At 48.4% G+C, this 15,662-nt stretch overlaps 1 protein-coding gene across 9 annotated transcripts in view; it reads right to left on the bottom strand.

Moving 5' to 3' along the window:
* Positions 1-88: 88 nt before the first annotated feature.
* Positions 89-15,662, bottom strand: part of PXN (paxillin) — a 35,949-nt gene continuing 20,375 nt past the window's right edge. For 5 of the 9 annotated variants that reach the window (XM_010720474.3, XM_010720471.1, XM_010720473.3 and 2 more), the window contains exons 5-15: positions 15,437-15,638; positions 14,794-14,929; positions 9,683-10,717; positions 8,639-8,905; positions 7,562-7,939; positions 6,902-6,982; positions 4,735-4,908; positions 4,217-4,390; positions 3,592-3,673; positions 3,080-3,228; positions 89-1,430 (exon numbers count right to left, since the gene is read on the bottom strand). In XM_010720474.3, coding sequence (XP_010718776.1) covers positions 1,164-1,430; positions 3,080-3,228; positions 3,592-3,673; positions 4,217-4,390; positions 4,735-4,908; positions 6,902-6,982; positions 7,562-7,939; positions 8,639-8,905; positions 9,683-10,717; positions 14,794-14,929; positions 15,437-15,638 — 2,945 coding nt within the window. In that variant the 3' untranslated portion in view covers positions 89-1,163. Of the gene's footprint in view, positions 1,431-3,079; positions 3,229-3,591; positions 3,674-4,216; positions 4,391-4,534; positions 4,603-4,734; positions 4,909-6,901; positions 6,983-7,561; positions 7,940-8,638; positions 8,906-9,682; positions 10,718-14,793; positions 14,930-15,436; positions 15,639-15,662 lie in introns of those variants that run through there. The other 4 variants (XM_031556024.1, XM_031556026.1, XM_031556027.1 and 1 more) reach the window with 4 other exon arrangements.

Below are 15,662 nucleotides of genomic sequence, written 5' to 3'. Positions count from 1 at the left end.
CCCGCGCCGCACTAAGCGGCGCCCCGCGCCCGTTGGGTTGAACGGCACCGCCACCGCAGCGCTGATAGAAAAGTCGCTCTCTTTCAAATCACTTCAAAACCAATTTCTGTATAAGAGGATTAAAAGCAAATTAGATACGAATTCGAAAATCAGTGTAGAAATCTTATCAAAGACAGGATACAGTATTCATTCCCGTAGTAAAACCGGGCGCGTCGCACAGCCCGCCCGGGGTTTGGCATAACAGTCAGTATAAAAGTTATTGCTGTAGCATCTCTTAGGAGCACACGTGGGACGGGAGCACAGAGAGGGGAAGGGCCGAAGGCTGGCAGCTCTCGTTAGCAAAGAGAGGAAGAAGAAAGAGAAAGTTAGGACTTGGTTTGGTTCCTGGCTTCTTAAACCCCTCCGCTTCTTCCCCCCTCCCTGGGAAGAGCTCAGGCCCTGACACAAACGTGCACTCCTGCTGGGATGGGCGGTAATGCTGTGCTCTGACTCCCTGCACCCACACTTGTGAAGGGGGACAGCACCCACTGCTTCCCACATGCTGAGAAGAGGCATGGAGTAACAAACCAGGAAGAACCCACAGAGTAACACCTTCATTCCTCTTAAAACAACAACAACAAAAAAAAGTGGTATCAACTCCTTACAGTGTAATGGAACTGGAGAGACCCTTGCAGGGCCGTGGCAGCCTGTGCTGAGGCTCTGATCTGTAAGTCACACATGCCACGTGGCTCTAGGAGCAGAGGCAGGGTGCTGCCGAGATCCTGGGGTGCCCTCGCTGTGCCAGGTGTCAAAACTGCTGTCTGCAAGTGTCAGGGTTTGCCCAGAGCTGACAAAGGCAGAATCCTACACACAAAGCCGCTCCTGGCAGGAGGGGCTGAGGACAGCCCCCCTGGTGGAGCTCTGGGGCTAAGCTCAGCTGTCAGTCATACACAGACACACCGTAATGAGGGGACCGAGCCTCTCTCTACTGAGACACAGCAAGGGCATTTCCAGTCTAATGGTCCGTCTCATCTCTGGATCTACTGCCTCTCTGCAGCAGCACTGAGCACTGCCACCCGCCCCCTCCCCTGCCTGGTAAGGTTTCTAAATCACAGTAATGTTCAAAGAGACAGAACTGCCACAAGGGGCAGCAGAAAGATGCTTAGCTCCCATCTATGATGCCTTTAACAGAAGAGTTTGAGAAAGCAGTTCTGACAGTAGGGCTTGTCGTTCTGTTCTTTGAAGGTTCCTTTGTTGAGCTGCTTGAGGCAGAAGGCACAGACAAAGTGTTCGGGGTGAAATTTCTTGCCCATGGCAGTGATGCAGCGTCCTGTGATGGGCTTCTGGCAGCCAGAGCACAGCGAGCCGCGGCGCTCGTGGTAATGCACCTCACAGTAGGGCTGCCCGTCGTGCTCAAAGAAGCTGCCGTTGATGAATGGTGTGAAACATTCCTGCAAGAGGAGAAAGCAGAAGGAGACAGATTCAGCAATGAGCTGGGGACGTGGGCAGCTCACAAACCTCAGCTCTGTGGCACAAACGGGCCGCGCCGCAGGCAGTGTGAGTTGCTGCCTTTCATCATCCTGCCGTGCACCGAACCAAACTCCTGTCTGTTGAGAAGAGCTTCCAAGGAAAGGCTGAGAGATGGACAGGTACAGCCACAAGGAAGGGAAACAGCCATGGCTTCAGCTGGCTTCCCTCGCACAAAGGAAATAAAACCAGCTACCAGGCAGGAGGAGGAACACTCCTTCCCTTGGGACAGGAAACACTGCAGCACCTTCCTCTCCTTTTAACTCCTAATCTCAGCCCAGCTTCCCCACAGCGGGAAGCAGAGGACAGGGACCAACAAAGTTTTCTTATAGCAAAATGCAATGAATGTGGGGCTGGTTCCAAATGACAAAAAAGAACGTTTTCAAAAGCAGTCTCTCCAGCACAGCTGGCATTAGAGATATGCTTTGCACAGGATCCGGATTCCATTCACTGAACACAGCAGCAGAAGGGCCCAGAGTAGAAGCCAGATCTCCAGAATCCTGCTGTTGCCAGCCCAGACACCAACCTCTTTCCCACAGAGAAAGCTCAGCTGGACCCCAGCACAAACAAGAGCCCAGCAAACAACATGCAGAGCCACCAGTAGCTAAACACTCACAACACCATGGTCAAACACCATTTGCCTACAACAAGTCCAAACTTATCTAATGCAGACAATTAGTCCAATAAACAGCCTCCTCTCTCAGCAGGACAGTTGAAAAGTCTTCTCTGCTTTGGCAAAATGGAGAAGATCCTGCCTTGTGTCTTGGAAGACATCAGAGCCAGCCCCACTAAAACGAGCAGTGTGACAGCAGAGAGGAAAGCAGAACTGCATGAAAAAAATCTCAATGCTGGCACAAAAAGCCTGGCCCTGCCTGGCCCCACGCAGCAAGCACTGCCATTTTCTGGCTCCATTCCCCACACACCACTGCAGGAGCCAGACAGCAATGGACAGGCAGTGCAGTGCCCTGAACAGCAGGAACCAGCAGCTCGTGATTCTGCTGCTTAATCTGGCCTCTGCCTTTTTGTTTCACTCTAGGAAACACTGGCTTGTATTTGCTCTTCTCTTGGGGCCTGTAAGAGATAATATTTGCAAGGCTCTCTGAAAGAGTGCCAAGCATTTAATCTGCAGTATTCCTGTTTATTATGCCTGTTGTATGGAGCCTGCCACTATTCCACTGACATGCATGCTTGTCTGAACAAGGTCAGTTTCATTAGTTTACGTTGTCAGATGGAGCATGAGAGGAAGATCCTCAAAATCTGATCGCTGAGGCAAGTGCTTAGAGAGAAGCTTAGCTTATAATTGTTTAAAGGTCACAAAACATGTCTCTGTTTATCTGTGCACTGCTGCAGAAGCCCTTTAATCGCAGCTGGGAACAGAAAGAGCAATGCAGCAAGAAGGTTTCATGTAAACAGGCAGAGGAGCAAGAAGGTGTTTGGTTGCTGACGTTTTTATCTCGTGGTGCTGGTGGTCTCCCATGACCCCACAGATTCCTCCTTCCCGATAAGGGACCAGATGCCTGCAGGATGTGAAGGACAGAGGTCCAGCAGCAACAAAGGACCTTGGTTTTCTTACCCGACAGACAAAGCACTCAGGATGCCACAGGGTGTTTAAGGCAGAAATGTAATTTTCCAGGATAGCCCGGGCACAGCCTCCACACTTGGGAGCAAACATGTCGAAGTAATCCTTGCGGCAATAGGCTTTGCCATCCTTCTCATGAAATCCTGCCAAAGAAGAACAAAGGCAAAGATCATCAGCTCCAGACCCTCATCTACGGCAGCCAAGCTCTGTGGGGTAAGCAGCGGGGGTAGGATCACCCTTCCTCTCCCCTAACACACAGCAGGCAGCTGTTTCTTGCTCTGCTGCCCTGCCTGTCCCATGCACACACATGCTCATCCTCTATAGAGAGGAAGAGAGTGAAAAGATTTCTGGTAAGATCCTTCCCCCATGAACAGCTACTTCCCTTGGAACTTCCATCTCCAGTATTTCCTGTCAACTCAAGCCGGCCCCTAATAGCAGCTCTGCCTTACACACTTGTCTGCAGTTCAGGAAGGAGAATGTTTTCCCCTCACATTAATCAGTAATACCTTCAGGTCCAAAGAAAACTCCACACTGGGCACAGAAAAAGTGTTCAGGGTGCCACGTCCTGTCCAAAGCCGTCACCACTTTCTGTTCAGAAGAAGACACAAAGAAAAGTCACATTAAATCATGGCTTCAGCTTGGAGGTGAGCAAGAGGGAAGGGAAGAACACATTTAAGTCGACGCTGACAACTGCATGCATCAAAATAGATTGTTCTTTATAGAGCCGAGTCAATTCTTCCCTGTTTCTAGCTCATTTAGACCTTCCCTATGGGATACTTTTTTTTTTTTTTAAACCCTAAAAAGACCTTACACACTGCTTCCTCCCTTACACAGAGCCCCTCCAACTCTCAGGAGTAGGACTGGTGCTGTTACTACAGGCTACCAGCAGAAAAGAGCTGGGGAGTCATCATCAGAACGATGAAACCACGTGGAGTTTCAAAGGATTACAGCTTCAGGGAAGGTGAGGGGGACTGAACCACCTCATTAATGTAAAAATTGTACCAGATCGAGTCGTTTGCCTTTCAGAGCCAGGGCAAAGGCAAAACAGAAGCCCCTATAAACATCTTTCACACAGGACACACAGATAGAGCTTTTAACAGCAAGGCCTGCAGCACCTCGCCAGGAACTCACATCAAGGATTGGCCCGTTGCAGTAGTAGCAGCGAGGAGAGAAGAGGTTGTGGTAGTCCTTCTCACAGTAGGGCTGCCCATCCCGCTCAAAGAAGTTCCGTGACCCAATCTCCTCCTGGCAGTGGGTGCAGACAAAGTGCTCAGGGTGCCAGGTTTTCCCCATGGCTGTAACTACCTGTTGGGAAGACAGATTATGAAGGACAGCTCCATCTCGCTCTCCCCAGACCACATGACAAGATACCAGCTGGAGGTCAGCAAGAATGGCAAGTTCTACTACTCAAGTGAGCCCTGGACTGGGGTAGCATGAAAACTGAATTACCTATCATCTCAGGAGAGGGCAGTCCCTCAAGGGCAGAGTAGAGGTCACTGGAGGAGCTTACAGCGTACCTAGCCAGTGGATAAATAGAGTACTTCAGTTTCTCCAGCATCTCCAGTCTCTTCAGCCTCACGAAAGAAACCCTCCCCACTGCTCCCAGCTGCAGGCCAAGGCTCAGCAATAAGACAGCACCTTCAACCCACCTGCCCAGCAATCGGCTTCTTGCAGGCTCCGCACACACCCTTGGCGACTGTTGCTACCCCCAGTTTGTTCAGGTCAGACTGCAGGCTTCCCAGCATGGTGTCCAGCTGACTGCCAGGCTTGGGGGTGGTGGATGGTGGGGAGCTGCTGCCACCGGCTTTCCCCTGTGCCATGAACTGTAGGGAAGAGGAAACAAAGATCATATAGCAAACGTTGCTGCACTTCCCAGAAATATCTCTGCTCTTGCTGCCAGTGGCACTTCTGTAGAGACAAACCAGAGACTGCTAGGAGACAGCTACGCTCTCTGCAGAAGCCTGGGAGAGCCAGGATCAAGTACACGCATTCTGCCCATGCAGAGACATGCAGAGACCCTGGGATGTAAAACAGCAGAGCTGGCAACTAAGGATTTGACTTTCTTTTGCTGTACACGCAGTAGAAGTTACTAGCTGTTCCCAAACACTCAGTACAGTGCTCTGTAAGCCTCTGCCAAAAATCTCCCTTTACCTCATCAGTTCCTGGCCAGCTGTCAAAGCACAGACACCATCCAGAGGGCCCCTTCCCTTTGACCTCTTTCTATCCCTACTGCCACTCTCTATCCTTCTTAAAGGGATTTCTCTTCCACTCTCCATCTCCCTTTCATCTAGATCTCCCTTTCCTCCATCTGCACTCTTTATGTACATTTCCTTTTTTGCCAAATCTCCTTTGCCCCATCAGGTGGCCCCCATCCCACGCCAAAGCTAAGCAAGTGGAAGCAGGAAGGAAATTCCCTTCAAGCTGCCTGTTGTTTACCCACACAGAGGGCAGTGCATCCACAGCAGAGCCTGAGCAGACAGGGCTGCAATGGAAAAACTGCCACGTCTGTTGTTGGACCTCTGGAAATGCACAGGGAAGCATTTCCATACAATCTTCATCCCAGAGGCAGTTTCTGGAACTCCACACTGCCACAGTACACACAGCTTGGAAGGGCTTCCCAGAGGAGAACAGGGAGAGAAGTTTTACTTAGGTTCACAACTTAGGAACAAAGTATGTGCTCTCCTTGGACACCAAAGCTGCTTTTACAGGAGAACTGCAGTAATGAGATATAGATTATTTTAGCTGACTGCACTGCAATAGCTACTCTCAGGCCTAGAAAGACCCACAGAAGTCCCCGCCCGAGATGCTGCTGTGAAGCATGTTTTCTCCTGCTAGGGGGTCAGATTAAAAACAGATGTGAAATCCACACTTGTGAACGACCCACTAGGTGCCATATGGGCAGGGGAGCGGGACTTCCTGAAGTGTTCCAGAGCCCTGGTAGAATTTGCCCTTCCAGCCACTGGAGGAGCTCTACTCCCTGTCCTGCAGCCAGTCGTGCTTGTAGCCAACCAGCTGACTCAGTGACAAACCTTGGTTTCCACTTGTTTGTAGAAAAATTCTCATGACAAATAATTTCCCAGCTCAGCAGCACAGAAAAGCCCCAGTGTCTGGAGCCTGGAATAAACCCTCTGCCATACAGCTGTTACCTGCTACCAAATGGTTACAGTGAACATCTCCAAAACACTCCACAACAAGGAGACTCACAGGAGAGGGACAGCAGGGCCCCATATACACAGAGCCAGGGCAGAGTCCCAGGACAAGGTCAGGGCTTTCTGCATGGCACAGCACAAGGAAAAGGATTGGGCAGAGCTAAAAGAATCGTATCCTCTCACTAAGCAGGGGCTTGTGGCCACAAGGCACAGATTACACAGAGACAAATCATAAATACCATCTGGAAAGAAAGGAGAGGGGAAGAATTCAACACATAGAAACACAGTACTTGCTGTGCCTTGCTGGTGTGGCCCATGCAGATGACCTCAGTGCAGACCCAATGACCTGAGGATACCACCATCACTATTTGGTTCAGCCTTCCTGCCAGTTCACAAGTTTGTTTCCAACCTCCTGCACACAATGCCTGCTATTTGAAGAAGACACAGCACAGCATCCACAAAATCCGTCATGCAAAGGCCCTTCAAGCTGCCCCTTCACCACAAGACCTACCAGCACTCCGATTCAGCTGGGTGCTGTATGAGCACCAAACCGTGTGCTACCAGACAGCAGCTATGATCACTATGCTGCAAGCTCCAGGAGCAGCTCCCAGCACACACATCCACCCGAAGAGCACACCATGCTGAGAGGAAACAAAGGAGTTCCTGCCTTCTCAGGGCTGGGAGGGCCCAGGGGCGCACAGGCAGCCAGCAGGTTGGCACTGCGGATGAGGGGAGGAGCAGAGGTCACCTGAAAAGTACAACAGTTCAGGATGCAGAGGCTGGCTAGCTGCTTGTACAAATAGCATGGCATAACGCTGCGCTGCTCACGTGTATTACAACTTCCTAGCATCCCAGGGCTGCATCCCCTCCCTGACAGGAGGCACAGAGCATCGGCTCCTCCTCCAAATGCAACAGGGAAACCTCATCACATGGGTAAGCACAGGAAGAATTGAGATTTCGCTGTCAGTTTTCCATTCCTCTTTCCATCTCATGAGAGATTGTGGCAGGGAGGGCTGAGACCTGAGTTTCAGAGCTACCTTCTTCATCTCAGAGGGAAACAAATCACAATCCCTGCTGCACAAAAGGCAGACAGAAAGCACCCACAGCTCAGCAGATCAGTGCACAACCAGGTAGTTTGCAGTGCTAGGCGGGCACAGCTGGCATTGATTTGATACCACTAATGACTCTGCTGTTTCATTAAGTGGTTCAGAGCCAGCTTTCACCTGAACATTATATCTACTGAGCTACCAAGCTGACAGCAGTGGAAAGGCTGGACAACACTCTGCTTAAAATTAAATAAAAAAGAAAGCAGAAAAGAGAATCCTGCCTGCATCCGTGGGAAGAAAGCCTCATCTTCCGTTTGACAGCCAACAGAAACGACTGTCTTGGTGCTAGGGGTCCAGGTCTGGGGAGAAGAGTGCCTAGGATCTTCAGAAGGAGGGGTGCCCACAACAGAGAGCTCATGATAATCAGCATCAGAAGCTTCCCACTGGAAAAGTGGCTGGGGAGCCAAGCGGAAGGAATAGGAGGAGACTGGACACGGAGCTGAGGTAGCTAGTGCATGGGAGGGCTGAGCTGGTACATGAGAGGGAGAAGCATTAGCAGGGACTGTCTTCACAGCTTCATTGGAAGGTTGGAGCGGAGGAGAGGCTGAAACAGAGACTGTCCTCCTTCGAGGGTGTGGGGATTCTGGAGGGAATACTACCTAGAAAGACAGGGAAGAAAAGTGAGTAAATCCAAAGAGGAAGCAACAAGCACCTCCTGCAACAGGAAGGCTGGAAGCACAGACCAGTGAGTAATGATCTTTGCTGCCTCGTGCTCTCCCTCCTGCTCTTCTGAACCTCCCTGGTTTACATCAGAGCACAACTGGGACATCAACCTCACTGCCACACAGTGAAGCAAAGCAAGTAAGGACAGAGGCCTCTGGTGGTTACCATCTTTATCCAAGGGGAAAAAAGCAGCAAAGAACCAAGGGACAGGGAAAAAGAGAAGGGAACCAGAAAGTTTGCTTCTCTGTGTAGCTCTAAGGAAGAGCACCATCTTACACCCAGAACTTCCTGCACAGGCACGTACTGGGAAAGACAAGGCATCCTCTCTGACAAGCCTCCCAGAAGGGTTTTCAAACAATACCCACACGGGTATTTGATATGCAATAGCAGCAGATTGCCCAAAAAGATACCATTACCAGCACCCTTAGATATCACTCCAATTCTTAAACATGAACTAGGAACTGAGAGCCAGTTTAGTTTTTAGGTCAGAAGAAGCCGAGAAGGGGGAGTTAGTTCTTCATTCCATGTTGTTTAAGGTGTAACCTAACATACACCTCCACAAAATGCTGTCTAGACAGAGGAACATGCTTGAATTTCCCAGAAGTTCCCAGAAGGAAGTTCCCCTCACTTTCTACCTTCTCTATTTGCTGTCCACCATTTTGCTCTTCCCCCTGGGGTCGGGCAGTGATAATGACCCCCTCTGTCAGCCAGCCATCCTGGCTTTTTCGCTCCTCCTGTTCCTGTTTAGCAACTCCCAGTCTGTCCTGCAGCTCTTCAATCAAGCGATCTTGGGACTCAGTCTTGTGAAATATTGCAGGACCTAGTTTACGCCTTGGAGAGAGGTCACGACTCATTGGATGCACATTGGAGGTTTCTTTTGTCCTCTTGATTAAAGACTTAATCTAGATGAAAAAGGCAATAGTGTCAGCACAGAAAAGAGTAAGAGCAAGCCTCAAGATACAACAGCACAAACTCAAGCCATTAGTGACAAATGTATGCAGGAAGAGTGATTACATTAATTCCACAATGCCAAAATCCTTCTTGGCACACTCCAGAACAGTGACTCAGTGCAAGGAAAAACTCTGTAAGGATAACCACTGTAGCCAAAAATAACTATCTAGAAAAGGAAGGGAAAGATTACCCAGCAGAAAGCCAAGATACGAGGTGCAGCACAACCATTCCACTGAGCATTAAAGAAACTTCAGCATCACAAAGAAACACGGCAGACTTTCAGTGTTTGCCCTTTACAAGCACAAGACTCTTGGTCTGGTGCACAAAGCGTACATCCAGAGCTGGAAGGAACACTAACAGGTCCAACAACAAGACCTAAAAAGGCAGAGGGACATCCTCCAGAGGAGTGAATCAGCCCTTTAACTTTTCAGAGGCCTTTATGGACTAAGCATCTGTCTTATTCCATTTAAGGAATAAAAACCCATTTCACTGGGCAGTCCCTACACTCTGCCATGTTCTGTGCTGCTGACCGACCTGCAGAACAGACCACAGGACAAAGCAGAGGACTTAAAGCCTCCATGACATGCAGCTGTCAGTAACGCTGCTCAGCACCACATGCTGTTAGTGTGGGTGGGCCCAGGCACACTCACACCACACACAAAACGTTAGTGCAGTTAGGACAGCCCTAGCTAGGGCTCATCCTCCTCCCACATTCGTTCAGCGCCTGCCTGGCCTGATGCAGAAATCCTTTCAATGGGTGGTTTGGAGAGGCACGGCAAATCCCATTCAGCTTTCCGAGTTTTTTCAGGAGATTCTGGAGCAACTGCAGAGCTTCTGATCTGCTCATTTTCTCCATCTTTTCCAGCTTTGTTCATGTTAGCAGTACCTGCCTTTCTGGGGGTTTTCTCTCTGCCCTGCCTCTTCTTGACCAGCTCAGGACAGCCACCTACTTGGATTTCAGGTGATACTTCAGCCTTTTGCTCCTCTCCTCGCTCCACAGCGACGCCCAACTGTTTTTCAGTGTCTGGGAAGTCACCCCACTGATCCGGGGCCACAACAGAAGGGTCACACACAGGACTCAAAACGCTGTCACCCTTTCTGTGTACTTCTGGTACATGCTCAGATAGCTCCAGGGCCCACAGCTCATCTAAAGCTGCTTTCACACTTCTGCCCTGAGAAGGAAGAGCTGAATTATCCCTGAACACTCCCTGCTGATCCAATTCTTTAGCTGCCTGCTCTTTCCCTTGACCACCTATGCCAGTGTTTGAAATTGAGACGCTTGAGAGTTTGGGGTCACTTCCCTGCTCCTTTTTCTCACTCTCTTTTGCCAGCTCCAGGCCCCGTGCCTCCACCTTAACAGATCTACACAGAAGCTCAGCCCTGGGCACAGCCTGGGAAGTCCTCCTGGAAGAGTCAGGCTTTCCAGTCAGCCTCACTGAACTTGCAGAAGCCATCTGCTCCCCACGAGTAGCAGAAACAGAAGAGACACGTGGAGGGGGCACAGGGACCATTTGTGGCAAAGAGGGTACGCGTGGCAGAGTGGCACACTGCCCTGAAGCAGGCCACACTACAGTGCTACTGCCTTCCTCAGCACAGAGAACTGCTGAGGGGGAAGCTGCTGGCACTGCCACATCCCCGCTGTGCCTGACAGAAGGGCATTTGGAAGGGGATAGCACTGTTAAACTGGGAGGAATGCTGCTGGAGTCTGCATCTGCTGAATCGGGAACCGGTTCTAGGGAGGGTTCAGGAATCAGAGACATAGTCTGTAAAAAGGAGAGAGAAGAAAGAAGGAGAAAAAAAGAAAGATAAGAAATAAGAAACAGAGGGCAGAAAAAAAGGAAGCGTGGTATAAAGCGTTACAACAACTGTGATCTCCAAATCAGGAGCCATGTTGACCCCAAGCCTTACATCAGAGAAACAGGAATGAGAACAGGGTAGCAAAGAGGAGAATCAATGTGACATTGTGCTGATCTTTGCATGAGATCACAGGATATGAAGCTGAACAGCCATCGAGATCGTTTTTCTCTGCCACCCTCTTACGTAACACCTCATGTGTTCACCTGCAGTGTGATGGGGGCACGCAGCAGCTGCCAGGAAGCCAGCTACAAGCCCAGGAATGTCTGCACTGTGAGTGAAGGTCACATTAGCAACTTACTCATACTCAGCTATGTACATTCTATATTTCAAAGCTGAAAAAAAATAAAAGGCAATCGATGAATAGAACAAACCATGACATTTTCTTCTCGATGCACTAACAACGCGCTCCAGTTGCCTGAGTTCACAGCAATGAAAACAAAGCCCCAGGGCATGCACAGCAAAAGCAGATGACGTGGGCTTTGTTCTACTCACAAAATCAATCTCACCTTGGACATGATATACAGTGAATCACAACAGATTTGCCAGTCATTCCATGCCCTTTTAAGCTTTGCTTAGATTGCCAGATCAACCTCTTCTACTTAGGTCACAATCTCCACATTTCAATGGTAACAAGATCAGTATTCATTTTAATCCAAAATATACCCTAATAAGAGTGACTGATACCAAGTTTTTGGTTCTCCTTGGCTCAGAGGGTGTTTAAAAGAAAATAAGAATCACGGATCCTCCTTTTCCTGTTTTCAGTGGTTCCTGGCTGAGCCTTAGGAGACAATCTGGCATTATACCTTTTTTTTTTCCAAAGAGAGAAAAATCAGAACATTGCCTTAGCCAAGTTCACACAGTAGGTCAAACTAAGGCCAACGCAGAACCCTTGTCATTTTTAAAAACCTATCCAAAGATCTCCAAATCCAACAGATATCAAGATATGCTCTGATTCTTCACTGTGTTTTTTGAAAAAGCTTTAAGAAGTTAGACGCTCACATCCTAATGTAGCAACAGCTCAGTCTTCACTTACCTGTATGGGGACTTGTCATGAATAAAAGGAAAAAATTAACCAGAACACAAACATCATCTGCCAATAGCAGGAAGAGACAGATACCTGCAGGTGACCTAAGCAGCTCCCAGGCCAAGGGGTCAGGAGCCAGCAAGCACACACACTGGTGAAGTCTCCAAGTAGTGCCATGGAGAGGCATCTTAGAAAGCAATAGGGGACTGCAATTAATGTTGCTCCTCATTTCCAGGAGCAAATCAAGATGAAAAGAACCAGCAAGTACATTAATTAGTTAAAATAAAAAGGGAATTTCCTCATATTGCCCTCCTCCCTGTATTTTGTCTAACGTGGACATACCTGTACAAGTAAATGGGTGTAATACTATAGTTCACTTACTCAGTTTCCAGACTTTCTAAAACAGTCAGCTGTTTGCAAGGTAAGGCTGTCATTTTGCTCAGAAGCAAATATTTCCAGCATACTAAAAACATACTAACTCCAAATTAAGAGCAAGGGCTAAATACACAAGTGACATAACAGTTAACCACGAGCAGCACAATGTGCAGTCAGCTGGCGTCACATTACACAGAAATGTCAGAGGCAAAAGAACCAAGTGCATTAAGTAATCTCAGTGCTGATGAGCTAGATAACCAAAATCAAATGGATTCTGTAAGCAAAGAGAACAAGCAACTCATTAAAGTGAGCAAGAGATGATAAAAGGGTAATGTATCAGTCTGTAATAGCATCTGTTACACTTGGCTATGACAGAAGTCAAACACTGGTGCTGCCACCTCTCCCACTGCCATCCACTGGGGCCTGTAGTTGTACCAGCCACCAACTCCAGCTAATTACATACTGCACTTCGTTCCTCTGTCCTTTTTCTTGCAACCACACACAAGTCTGGCACGTGAATGACAGCCTTTTCTTTTTCAGCCTTGGGAAAGACCCCACTTCTCCCCCTTACACCCTGTCAATGGTACAGCTTAGATCATTTTTACAGAGAAGTCAGCACCACCCATTGGCACAAATAGGGGAGGTAAAAACAAAGAAAAAGGACTGGAAGGAAAATGAAAAACAGGAAAAAGTAAAGTAGCTGTTCAAAAGCAGCCAGTGACAATAATAATAGAAGAGAAACTATTACAGAAATCGTGTTGCTGGTTCTGTAGGGAAAAACATTTAGACAGACGAGCTCAATGCCTTTCAAAAACCCTAACACTGCATTTATAAATCTTGAGATCCTGTTGCATTTCAGGTTGCTTTTAGAGTTCAAGCAGAAAAGAAGCCAGGAAGGAGGGCAGTGTTACAGAAAGCATCTAGCCTCGTTCATGCAGTTTTTATTGGAGTTGCACAAAACAAAAAGGCCTGCTTTGGGCAAGGACGTCCCCTGCTGCCAAAGCTCACCAAGGTGCAAAGGCTGGTGGCAGCAACCACACCTTGAGCTTGTTTTCTGAGCCCTGATAAAGCAGCAGGAGGCCCTGGCACTGACAGCACGCAGAAGCAGCGAGGCAGGGTACGCTGCCAGCAGCACAGGTGGGAACTCTCTCCAGCTTCACAACAGCACAATTTTTCAACTGCATGGAACAGATACTTGCTGATAGCCTGCTCTCTGCCCTAGGACCTAATATGGAAAAAGAAAAGCGCCAGTAAGGCATCACTATTTTCAGTGACTAAATACGTACTAAATTAAGTCCAGAGAAAACAGCGAGTTGCTCCTTGAGTCTCACAAAGTCAAGTATGTGAGTCACAGACTGCAGACTTGAATTAAAGCCAATAAGTACAGGGCAAGCAAAGTCCCGAGGAGCATGCAGCCTTCTCAGCTATCTACATCTTCTCAGAAAACATTGCTCAGCTCTGACTGCCTCGGGACCAAATTCATGGTAGGAGATGGAGGTTATCACAAGCAAGAAACACCACCAAGCATTTGCAGATTCTTCCATATGAGGAAAATGTAAGAGAGTTTGGAACCTTTGTAGGATTACAAAGCAGACTTGCACGTGTATGTAAGAAAGGCACACCCAACAATGACAACATATTAGGTATTTGCTTCTCCACCTCTCTCAGAACAAATTCAAGGGAATAATTCAGCAATGCTGTAAGCAAACAAGCTGAAAGTAGAGAGAGGAAAATTATTTTGCTATGACTGTGGGTAGATGAACCATGAAAATAAACTCCACAGTTAACCACCTAGTGTAAAAAGGATAGTATACCTAATTGAATAGAAACGTGTGCATTTGTAAAATATCTACATACACAGAGAAGTGCTTGATGCTCCACTGGCAAGTTATTCCTCCACTTCTTCTATTATGGGAATTTTTTTGTGTGTCACTTGTGACTGAAGTAGCAGTTCTTTTCCAACACAATACACTGATTTGCAAACAAGATCCTGAATAGTGTTTGCCATCCTTCACCCACACGAGCTCAGTCTTTAATCCTATTTGGAGCTGAATAATTGATATTGTTTTAAAATTGAAACCCTTGAAGTTTTCAGCTGCTTGATGCAAAGGTTTCAATGCTCATACCACATGCCTTTAGGCATGCCCCAAATACCCTCCTCAGGAAAGCACAAAGTATAAGCACTCTGCAGCAGAGGGTCAGCCCATGGAACAGAAGAGCCTGGCCCCCGTCATGGAGCAGAGTGGTGCTGTCTTATGCTCCCCTACTTCTCGTTCAGTTGCAGCACAGCAAAATAATTCACCCTGCAGCGAGCAGTAACTAAGCTCATTATCTTTGCCAAATGCAGACAAAGTGCAGAATGGATGGAAAAACAGATCTAGAATTCCCTTACCCACACCAGCGACAGGAAACTATTGCAGTCAAGAACCTATAGCAGCACAAATACCACCAAAGGAAGTTCCACAAGGCGAGAGGTAAAGCAGGCATTCAGGAAATCAGTTAAGGTCAGCAGATGTGGCCAACATGCAAGAGCCTGAGTGTGGGAAGGGACAAAATGAGGTGCGAGCTGTCAAGATAAAGCACCTTAAAGTCAGAGAGGGACGCCATCAGCTCATCCAGTTCTCGTGTGGCTGAAGAAGCAGAGATACGGGTCTGCTGCTGACTGGCGGTGACACGCTGGGGGCTGCTCACCTCCCCTTGGCTCACAGTGATTGCAGGGCTGATGAAAATAAAATATATTTATTTTTAAAGAGTGCATCTAGGCCTGGGGGAGAGCTCCTAGACTGAAAGCTTCACCGGCCCCTCTAAACAAGCACAGCGTGGCAAGTGTCATCAGCACTGCTCGCCCTAGCCAGCCCTCCCACAGATCCAGCTTCTGCAACACACACAGGTCCTGTCTCTCTGCCAAGTCTAACATGAGTGCACATGCTCATACCTCCATCCATTAACGAACAGATCATGACCAAACACTCATTTGGCCAGACAGCTATAAACCTGAGTTAAAAAAAAAATGTGCCACTAGTAACACAACTCAAGTATTCTTTCATCCAGGAAGAGCTGCAGCAGATAGAAGAGCATGAGCATCTTCAAGTTCCTGCTTGACTTCCCACCCTACAGCCAAGGCACATCTATCTGTCACTGTCCCACAACATCAGTCCCTCCACCACACTCCCTATTCCCATAACAGCCTGCCCAACCCCACTGCATCCACCAAAACACTACTTACACTGGGCTTGGCACAGAGCTCTCCAACTCATCCAGCAGGCTCTCCACACTGGGACGCACATCTTCGATCCCACGCCCACCATTTCGCTTTGGTTTTTCTTTTGTAGGGGGTGCAGCCTTCCCCCCTGCAGAGCTGCTGCTCTCTGGGACGACATAGTGAGGTCCAGTCACGTTGGGCAGTGATGGGCTTCTGCTGACTTCATCTTTAGAACAGAGGAGCAGAGTTG

The sequence above is a fragment of the Meleagris gallopavo genome, chromosome 17, assembly GCF_000146605.3.
Source record: "Meleagris gallopavo isolate NT-WF06-2002-E0010 breed Aviagen turkey brand Nicholas breeding stock chromosome 17, Turkey_5.1, whole genome shotgun sequence".
NCBI lineage: Eukaryota > Metazoa > Chordata > Aves > Galliformes > Phasianidae > Meleagris > Meleagris gallopavo.
This window is presented reverse-complemented; position numbering and strand designations above follow the sequence as displayed.